Source organism: Lolium perenne, chromosome 4, assembly GCF_019359855.2.
Source record: "Lolium perenne isolate Kyuss_39 chromosome 4, Kyuss_2.0, whole genome shotgun sequence".
Classification (NCBI taxonomy): domain Eukaryota; kingdom Viridiplantae; phylum Streptophyta; class Magnoliopsida; order Poales; family Poaceae; genus Lolium; species Lolium perenne.
The window spans coordinates 57,799,806-57,811,222 of NC_067247.2; the positions used below are offsets into that span (position 1 = coordinate 57,799,806).

The window sequence follows — 11,417 nt, forward strand, 5'->3', positions numbered from 1 at the left end:
CCCTCAGTAAGAAACCAAGGTTATCGAGACAGTAGGAGTCAACGAGCACGTGAAGGTTGTTGGTGGCGGAGTGTAGTGCGGCGCAACACCAGGGATTCCGGCGCCAACGTGGAACCTGCACAACACAATCCAAATACTTTGCCCCAACTTAACAGTGAGGTTGTCAATCTCACCGGCTTGTTGTAACAAAGGATTAAATGTATGGTGTGGAAAATGATGTTTGTATGCGAAAAACAGTAAAGAACAATGTTTGCAGTAGATTGTATTTCGATGTAAAAGAATGGACCGGGGTCCACAGTTCACTAGTGGTGTCTCTCCAATAAAAAATAGCATGTTGGGTGAACAAATTACAGTTGGGCAATTGACAAATAAAGAGGGCATAACAATGCACATACATATCATGATGAGTAGTGTGAAATTCAATTGGGCATTACGACAAAGTACATAGACCGCTATCCAGCATGCATCTATGCCTAAAAAGTCCACCTTCAGGTTAGCATCCGCACCCCTTCCAGTATTAAGTTGCAAACAACAGACAATTGCATTAAGTATGGTGCGTAATATAATCAACACAAATATCCTTAGACAAAGCATTGATGTTTTATCCCTAGTGGCAACAGCACATCCACAACCTTAGAACTTTCTCACATCGTCCTGCATTAAATGGAGGCATGAACCCACTATCGAGCATAAATACTCCCTCTTGGAGTTACAAGTATCAACTTGGCCAGAGCCTCTACTAGCAACGGAGAGCATGCAAGATCATAAACAACACATATATGATAGATTGATAATCAACATAACATAGTATTCCATATTCATCGGATCCCAACAAACACAACATGTAGTATGACAAATAGATGATCTTGATCATGATAGGCAGCTCACAAGATCGAACAATGATAGCACATGAGGAGAAGACAACCATCTAGCTACTGCTATGGACCCATAGTCCAGGGGTGAACTACTCACACATCAATCCGGAGGCGATCATGGTGATGAAGAGTCCTCCAGGAGATGATTCCCCTCTCCGGAAGGGTGCCGGAGGCGATCTCCTGAATCCCCCGAGATGGGATTGGCGGCGACGGCGTCTCTGGAAGGTTTTCCGTATCGTGGCTCTCGGTACTGGGGTTTTCGCGACGAAGGCTTTAAGTAGGCGGAAGGGTAGGGTTGGAGGCGTCACGAGGGGCCCACACACTAGGGCGGCGCGGGCCCCTCCTTGGCCGCGCCGCCTTGGTGTGTCGCCACCTCGTGGCCCCACTTCGTATCCTCTTCGGTCTTCTGGAAGCTTCGTGGAAAAATAAGATCATGGGCGTTGATTTCGTCCAATTCCGAGAATATTTCCTTTATAGGATTTCTGAAACCAAAAACAGCAGAAAACAACAACTAGCTCTTCGGCATCTTGTCAATAGGCTAGTGCCGGAAAATGCATAAATATGACATAAAGTGTGTATAAAACATGTGAGTATCATCATAAAAGTAACATGGAACATAAGAAATTATAGATACGTTTGAGACGTATCACCACCTAAACCCGTAATTTAGTGATATTTCTTCAACGCAACATTTGCCTTATTTGTTACCGACCTTTTCTTAAATTCTTCTGACTCCGTGGTGTACTTCACGAATTCAGCCCAGTGATCTTTTACCTTCTCATACCCTGCACTGAAGTCCGGAGTCTTCTTTTTCTTGATAAGGATGTGCAATCTTTTCTTGTGGTGCTTGAATAGTTCAGCCATCTTCTTTAGAGCGAAGTCATTGATTGCCTCCTCCATCTGTTCCTTTCTATCGATATCCTCCTCTGGAGGTAGGTTGAAATGTGCCATGAGCTTAGTCAAAAGGCTGCATTTGACTACACCATCGATATAATGACCTGGTTCATCAGACTCTCCCTTCGGCTTGTGCCATTCTCGAACGGTGATCGAGATACAATCCCTAACAAGCACTCCACATTGACTTATAATAAAATTTTGCAGCCTTATCGGGAGTAGTCGGTTTACCACTGTCGGCCAACTTTTTGGCCGGGCCTCGCTTCGACTTTATAGAAGAATTGCTCGATCCGGAGTGCTAAAAAAGAAATAATTCATCATCAATACAAATTAGTTAATGCATCTAGTCAGCAGCGGCTTAATTTATATACCTCGGTGATAACTAAGGTTCCATCACCGGAGCCATTATGATCTTCTTCCTCACCGGAGCCATCTTCTCTTCGCTCAATATTCTCCGCTCCCTCGCCGGAGTCATTCAGAAAAGTTGCGGTGACATCGTCACCGCCATCATCCGAAATACCACCGCCGCCATCATCCAGAGTATCGTTGGCTATGAGGTTAGCCATGAATTCTTCTCGGTCTTCGTATTTTTGTCCCTCCATGCTTTCTGCAATGACTTGCAAGTTATAGGAACCATCATATGATCACATATATAGATATTAATTAAGTATAATGCAAAAAATGAAATTGGAGTTACATATATAGTTATTAATTAAGGATCAATAATGTAGTGCTGAAAGCATATAGTGCAGCTACATGCATACATAGCTCGGGTCCATTTTTATTTAACCCTAATACATCACTAGAACCTCTCAACGGCAGATCTGGCCATGGGCAGCCCGGCCCGAGCGGCCCGGCCCGAGCGGCCCGGCCCGACCCGGCCCGAAAAACTCGGGCCTGGGCCGAGATATGTTGGCCGGACACCCGGGCCGGGCCGGGCCTGGGTAGCCCGAAAACTGAGATTAAGCCTACGGCCCGACCCGCGGCCCGACGGCCCGGCGGGCTTGGTGTGTTTTTTGCTGGGCCGGGCCGGGCTTGGGCCGATTTTTTTTTGCGTCGGGCCTACCTTGGGCCGGCCCGAGGCCCGGCCCGGCCCGACACATGCCCAGGTATGCTCAACGGCGCCGACCGGGTCCTGAGCCGCGCCGGCTAAACACCCAAAGCCACGGAACAGTAACAAGATCATACCTAATGTGAGATCCCTGCATAACCGACTATCCGCTCCTATACATGGTGTCTAACGCATACAGGTAACGGTAAACGTGCTCGTCCTCCTATCTGATGCGCTGAGCTACCACCTCCTGCGGGGCCGCTCCCTCTGAAATGACCGTGGCCCACGCGACCTCCACCAGAGAAGATCCAGGTCGACGATAGGACCCGGATTCCTCACTAAGGTGTGCGTCCTGGAAGATAACACCGCCTAGTGCCACCCCGGCGGAGCCCAGTCCTGGACCTCCCCGATCAACAGCATCTGGTCCAGAATGGTCCCAAACCCTCCACAACGCGGTGGGCGCGGCATTATAACTAAATCATATATGTACTAACATAAATAAAAAAAACATAATATTGTGCTAAATAAAATAGCTATATATACATACTAACCCTAACATTATTTTTTAACTGATAATATAGAGTTCTAACAAACATTATTTTTACTTAACCACTATTTCTAAAATTATTTCTAACTAAAAAAATTCACTAACATCTTTCACTAACATTACTACAAATATATTTCTAATAATTACTAACAATTCTAAAATTATTTCTAACAAACAATTTGTAACATTACTACAAATAAATATTCTAACAATTTCTAACAATTCTAATATATCTAACAAATAAATATTGAAACCAATAAATATTCTAACAATCTCTAACAATTCTAAATATTTCTAACATTACTAAGGCTGGTGCCAACGCACCGCCCGCCTCCCGCCCCGCCACGTCAGCTTTTGGCCCACTCTCACCCCACTCTCACCCCACTCTCACCACACGGTGCCAATGCACAGGCTATAGTGCCAGCTTTAGTTCTCTCTCCTCCACGTCAGCTTTTCTCTCTCTTCAACATGAGCATATCTTTGTTTACGTTACAACAATATAAATAATGCAAGGAAATTATTTTATTGAACTAAAATTGTTACCGATTACATCATAAAAAAAATTACATAAAAATCTGAAAAGATTACATAAAAATCTGAAAAAATTACATAATCTAGGAATTAGCCCACACATGCTCCATCAAATCATGCTGGAGCTGTGTATACATCGGTGACTCCCTCATTTCGGTGTCCATCTGAATCCTGGCTGCTAGGCTTGGTGGTGCATGGTGGTGTATTGCAGGGCCGACATTTGAATCAACTGTCTCATAGATGTCGTCCAAATTTTGTCCACGCTCATCGTCAATGATCATGTTGTGCAGAATGACACATGCACGCATGATCAATCCAAGAGTACGCCTGGAGTAGGAGCGTCCCGGAACTGCTAGAATGTTGAACCTAGACTTCAACACTCCAAAGGCACACTCGACATCTTTGCGATGCGCTGATTGAGCAGAAGTGAACACTCGCTGCTTTTCATTTTGTGGAAGAGTAACACCTTTCATGAACACCGGCCAGGAGGGGTAGATGCCGTCGGCAAGGTAGTAACCATAGTTGTACTCGTGTCCATTCACCGTGAAGTTCACTACGGGTGCTTCTCCCCTAAGCACATCAGTGAACAACGGCGACTGGTTCAGTACATTGAGGTCGTTGTTGGACCCGGCCACTCCAAAAAAGGCATGCCAGATCCAACGATCATACGACGCAACGGCTTCTAAGATTATGGTAGGGTGTTTGATGTCTCCCCTTGTGAATTGGCCAGCATGAGCCACTGGGCAGTTCCTCCACTGCCAATGCATGCAATCGATGCTCCCTAACATGCCCGGAAAGCCACGCTCCTCGGCTTTCGCTAACAGCCGCTGAGTATCCTCCACAGTTGGGCGACGGCAAAACGTCTCCCCGTAACAATCAATGATGCCTTCACAGAATCTATCTAGACAATCTGATGAAGTTTGTCTAGCTAACTTAAGCCACTCATCTATTGTATCTGCAGCGGCTCCATAAGCTAACAGACGCAAAGCCGCAGTACACTTTTGCAGGGGAGAGAAACCAGCACGGTTGAGAGCATCATCTCTTTGGGTGAAATACGGAGAGTATTCACCCAATCTAGCCACAATGGTCAGGAAGAGGGATCGTCTCATCCGATACCTTCGCCGAAAGTAGCTCGGAGGATAGTTGCAGTCGTCGGCGAAGTAGTCCTCGAAGAGCCGATCGTGGGCACCCAGACGATCACGCCTGATGAACTGTCGGCGGCGCCGACGTCTTGGCACCACCTCCTCGGCTTGCATCTCCTCCTCATACTCCTGCTGGAATGCAGCGATGAAATCACCCTCCACTCCGTCGCTCGAACTGCTGCTGGATGAAGACATGGTGTAGAGTGGAGTGGAAATGGAGAGTGGAGGTGTGGAATGGCTGAAAACATATGGGGCTATTTATAGGGTTTTTTGAACCAGCAATGGCTAGCTGACGTGGACCAATCGCGTCGCGGCACGTCAGCTAGCCGTTGGGCACTGCCGCCCCACTCCCGCCCCGCTCCCGCCCACTCTCGCCCGCATCCAGCCCGCCTCCCGCCCGCCTAACGCCCCCTCTCGCCCGCCCTACCGCCCGCCTGCCTCCCGCCCCACCCCGCCATCGCGCCGCCCGCCTCCGCCGCCCTCTCCCGCCTCCCTCCCGCCGCCAACACGGGCGCCAGCCGGCGGGAGCGGGCGTTACCGCCGGCGCCCCGCCGGCGCCCCTCCCTCCCGTCCCGCCCGCCTCCAGCCCGCCTCCCGCCCCGCCCCGGGCGGGGCGCCCCGGCTGCGCCCGCGTTGGCACCAGCCTAACAATTATAATATTTCTAACAAATTACTAACAAATTTAACAAAAAAAGGGCCGGCTGGCGGCCGGAGTTTGGATGGAGGAGAGAGGGGAGGAGAGATTACCTACGGGGCGGCAGAGGCGCGCAGAGGCGAGGCGCCGGGGCTCGGCGGCACGGAGATGAGGGGGCGGGCTCGGCGTGCGGGTCTCGACGACGCGGGAGGAGACGGTGCGTGCGGCGCTGGAGGCTCGGTGGAGCGCGGCGGTAGGCAACAAGCGACGGAGGTGGCGGCGTGCGGCGAGTAGTGGAGGTGGCGGCGTGCAAAATCGACAACATGGCGCCATCGTCTGCTTCGTCTCGTCGGAGACGAAGTGTTGGCAGTTATAGGTGGAGACCCTTTGGTCCCGGTTGGTGGAACGCATCGGGACCAAAGGCCCCCCTTTGGTCCCGGTGCGTGCCACTGCCACCAACCGGGAGCAAAGGCCAATTTTTTCTGTGCTGTTCACTACCCGCGCAAAATAACCGGGACCAAAGGCAAATTTGTATGTGCCCTTTCAAATTATTTTTCGTTTCCTGTCTTATTTCAAATCAAAAAATGACATATGATATATAAAAATGTTCAAAAAAGAAATCTCTATGTAATAAAATTATAATTTATTCATTATGAACATTTAAATATTTACATTCCTTAAGAATATGAATTTGAATAACTTATGAATATGAATTTGAATATGAATTTGAATATGAAGTGACTTTTTCAAATAATTTCGTTTCCCGCCTTATTTCAAATCAAAAAATAACATATGGTGGGTAAGTTTCCTGCCAAGATGCCGCGCGGGAAAGTTCTCCACCACGACGCCGCGCGGGAAAGTTTCCCGCCACGACGCCGCCTGGGAAAGTTTCCCGCCATGATGCTCTATAAATAGCTCCTACATCCCAGGGGGTGCAACCGGGACTAAAACTGTCGGCAGGATAAGGACGTGTGGGTGGACGCACTGCTCTAAGAGATAAATCATGTAGCGCAGGACACTCTGTCAAAGGAACCAGACAAACGGCACCGTGCCTATAAAAGGAGCATCGATACACCATGGCAAGCAGCTCAACAAGCCAACCTAGCAGGTAGGGAGAGTTTCATCCCCATGGATGGAGGAAAGGGTTGGGAAATATCCCGTGGCGGAACTTCTCGAAGATGTCGTTGGTGCACACGCCCTACGGCATCTTCGGAAGTTCCGCCTCAGATTTTTTATCCTTCAAGCCCGTGAAAGACTCCATCTCCTCTAACAGTGTTGGGGAAAGGGTTGGGAAATCTCGCGTGGCAGAACTTCTCGAAGATGTTGTTGGTGCACACGCCCTACAGCATCTTCGGAAGTTCTGCCTCGGAATTTTTTTCCCGCAAGCCCGTGAAAGACTCCATCTCCTCTGACAGTGTTTGGGTAAGGGTTGGGAAGTCTTCCGTGGTGGAACTTCTTGAAGATGTCGTTGGTGCACACGCCCTACGACATCTTCGGAAGTTCCGCCTCGGAATTTTTTTCCTGCTAGCCCGTGAAAAACTCCATCTCCTCTAACAGTGTTGGGGAAAGGGTTGGTAAATCTCATGTGGCGGATCTTCTCAAAGATGTCGTTGGTGCACACGCCCTACAGCATCTTCAGAAGTTCCGCCTCGGAAAATTTTCTTTCAAGCCCGTGAACGACTCCATCTCCTCTAACAGTGTTGGGGAATCTCCCTATATATATGGTACAAAAGGCCAACCATCTCCACTTTTAATATCTTACATACAGTTACATGATTACACAAAAAATAGATGGGAAATTGATTGCCATGTTGAGATACTCATTTGTGCCATGAACATTCTTCAATTAACTTGATCATGGAGCATCTTCATCATTGAACCTTCTTCGGCCGTAACCATGGATCATCTCCATCATTTAATTTGATTCTTGGGTCAATGTTCACTGTGAAGGGTGGATTTCATCAAACTTATTATAATCTTCTGACATGACTGTCTTGTCCTCCACTCCCACGATGTTTCTTTTTCCAGAAAGAATGATGTGGCGCTTTGGCTCATCGTATGATGTATTCGTTTCCTTATGTTTCATTTTCCTTGGTTTGGTAGACATGTCCTTCACATAGAAAACCTGGGCCACATCCTTAGGACGAATGGTTCGTCTCTATACCCAAGATTGTTGAGATCCACTGTTGTCATTCCATACAACTTGTCTACCTGAACCCCGCCTCCTGTTATCTTGACCCATTTGCACCTAAACAAATGGACCTTAAAAGAAGGTCCATAGTCAAGTTTCCATATCTCCTCTATGTAACCATAATATGTGTCATTTGGGCCTTTGTTGTTTATTGCATCAAAGCGGACACCACTGTGTTTGGTTGGTGCTCTTTTTATCTTGGGCGATCGTGTAAAATGTATTCCCATTTATCTCGTACCCTTGGAAAGTCAATACAGTCGAAGATGGTGTCTGGGCCAACAAGTACAGTCGATCTCCAACAGTGGTGTCATTCATGAGATGTTTTTGCAACCAACCGCCGAAAGTTGACATGTGTTCACGTGTAATCTAATCGTCTGACTGCCCCGGGTTCTGGGAGCGTACAAAATTCTTGTGTACATTGATATACGGAGCCACCAAGGTGGAACTTTGTAGAACTGTGTAGTGTGCTTGAGTGAAAGAAATCTCGTCCCTACATATCATTGATTTCCTTCCTAGCGTGCCTTTTCCACTTAGTCTTCCCTCATGCCGTGATTCAGGAACACCAATCGACTTAAGGTCAGGAATAAAGTCAACACAGAACTCAATGACCTCCTCTCTTCCATAGCCCTTGGAGATGCTTCCGTCTGGCCTAGCACGATTCTGAACATATTTCTTTAAGACTCCCATGAACCCCTCGAAGGGGAACATATTGTGTAAAAACACAGGACCGAGAATGAAAATCTCATGGACCAGGTGAACGAGGAGATGCGTCATAATACTGAAGAAGGATGGTGGGAACACCAGCTCAAAACTAACAAGACACTGGACCACATCATTCTACAACCTCGGTAGAATTTCTGGATTGATTACCTTCTGAGAAATTGCATTGAGGAATGCACATAGCTTCACAATGGGCAGTCGAATATTTTCCGGTAGAAGCCCCCTCAATGCAATCGGAAGCAACTGCGTCATTATCACATGGCAGTCATGAGACTTCAGGTTCTGGAATTTTTTCTTTGCCATATTTATAATTTCCTTTATATTGGAGGAGAAGCGACCTTGATACTGCTCAGGCATTCAAAAAATATTTCCTTCTCTGCTTTTGTACGAGCGTAGCTGGAGTAATGACGTCATTTATCTGTCTCATGCAGTTTTTTGGGGTCTTTCATACGTTGTTGGTCCTCCCGTGCTTCTGGTGTATCTTTTGTCTTCCCGTACACGCCCAAGAAGCCTAGCAGGTTCACGCAAAGATTCTTCGTCACGTGCATCACATCGATAGAAGAGCGGACCTCTAAGACTTTTCAATAGGGTAGATCCCAAAATATAGTTTCTTCTTCCACATGGCCGTGTGTCCGGTAGCGTCATTCGGAACAGACCATCCGCCATGACCCTTTCCAAATATTACTTCTAGATCCTTGACCATACCAAATATATCAGCACCATTATGGTGGGCAGACTTCTTCCGGTGATCTGCCTCACCGTTGTAATGCTTGCCTTTGTTTCTTACGGGATGGGTATGCCTAAGAAATCAACGATGCCCCACGTACATGATCTTCTTACATTTGTCCAAATATTCACCTTCGAGCTCATTTAAACAGTGCGTGCATGCATTGTATCCCTTGTTTGACTGTCCTGAAATGTTACCAAGAGCAGGTCAATCATTGATGATTACGAAAAGCAGCGCTCGTAGGTCAAATTCCTCCTGCTTGTGCTCGTTCCAAACATGTACACCTATTATGGACCACACAGCTGTAGAAGTTCTTCGACTAATGGCTTCAGGTACACATCAATGTCGTTGCCGGGTTGCTTCGGGCCTTGTATGAGCACTGGCATCATAATGAACTTCCGCTTCATGCACAACCAAGGAGGAAGGTTATAGATACAAAGAGTTATATGCCAGGTGCTATGACTGCAGCTCTACTCTCCAAAAGGATTCATGCCATATGTACTTAGACCAAACCTTAAGTTCCTTGCATCCTCTGCAAAGTACGGGAACTCTCTATCGATTTTTCTCCACTGGGACCCATCAGCAGGGTGTCTCAACATCTCGTCTTTCTTACGGTCTTCTTTGTGCCATCGCAACAACCTAGCGTGCTCTTTATTTCTGAACAAGTGTTTCAGCAGTTGTATTATAGGAGCATACCACATAAACTTGGCAAGAACCCTCTTTCTGGAGCGCTCGCCCTCAACATCACCCGGGTCATCTCGTCTGATCTTATACCGCAATGCAGTGCACACCGAGCATGCATCCAAATTCTCGTACTCACCGCGGTAGAGGATGCAGTCATTAATGCATGCATGTATCTTTTGCACATCTAATCCTAGAGAGCAGACAACCTTCTTCGCTTCATACGTACTGGCGGGCAATTCGTTACCCTTTGGAAGCTTCTTCTTAATTATTTTCAGCAACTTTTCAAATCCTGAGTTAGTGACACCGTTCTCTGTCTTCCATTGCAACAATTCAATGTGCTACCTAGCTTTTTATGGCCATCTTCGCAAGTTGGGTATAACAATTTGTTGTGATCTTCTAACATCTGGTCGAAGTCCAACCTTTCATTTTCAGTTTCACATTCTCTCCTTGCATCAGCAATGGCCTGACCAAGATTATCGGCAGGCTCATCTCGTGCCTCTTGATCTTCTGCTTCATTGTCTTCATTGCCTTCTAATGGAAAACAACCCACCTATGCAGTATCACCGTATTCAGGAAACATGGGATATCTGTCATCATCATGTTCTTCTTCATTGTCTTCCATCATAACACCTCTTTCTCCGTGCTTGGTCCAAAAATTGTAGTGGGCATGAAACCGGACCGCAGCAGGTGGCTGTGAATGGTACTCGAGGAAGAGTAATTTACGACATTCTTACAGTCAACACATGGACAATACATAAAGCCACCATATTTATTTGCCTCAGCCATGACGATAAAATTACTCAAGCCCGAAGTGGACTCGTCGAAGCGTCGATCAATGTACATCCATTGTCGATTCATCTGCATGATATAATTAAGCTTATCAAAAACCATTACAGAACATCATGATTAGTGAAACAATGTATATATATACACATGCATTTTATCAATGACAGATGGAAGGATAAAGTTGTTAACCTTGATGGAGAAGAAAAACGACAGTTAAGTGTGGCTTGTTTTGTGTGAACTCAAGTGGCAAAACCTCTTAGGCATTTCATCGAACACCTCTTGTGCATATGAAGAGGGCAAAGCAACATACACCTCTTTTGTGCTAACAAGTGAAAAACGGCTAAGTGTGGCTCATACTTGGGTAGAGGCAAGGTATATATGTAGGCAGATGGGCACTTGGTCCCGGTTGGTAAGGCAAACCGGGACCACCCTTTGGTCCGGTTGGTAATACAAACCGGGACCAAAGGGTTTCGAGGCCTAGCACGACATGCCCTACCGCAGGTCCTTTAGTCCCGGTTTGTATTACAAACCGGGATCAAAGTCCCCAAACGGACCGGGACGAGAGGATGGGATCGCTCCGCGCCGAACGAACCGAGATCAATGCTTCACACTGGTCGCGGCTCGTTTTAAAACCG

General features: G+C 47.0%; 1 protein-coding gene across 1 annotated transcript; it reads right to left on the bottom strand.

Moving 5' to 3' along the window:
• Positions 1–3,867: 3,867 nt before the first annotated feature.
• LOC127346815 (protein ALP1-like) lies at positions 3,868–5,288 on the bottom strand. The gene has a single exon (XM_071818628.1). It carries the CDS (start codon positions 5,233–5,235, stop codon positions 3,982–3,984), a length of 1,254 nt encoding a protein of 417 aa, XP_071674729.1. The 5' UTR covers positions 5,236–5,288; the 3' UTR covers positions 3,868–3,981.
• Positions 5,289–11,417: the final 6,129 nt, after the last annotated feature.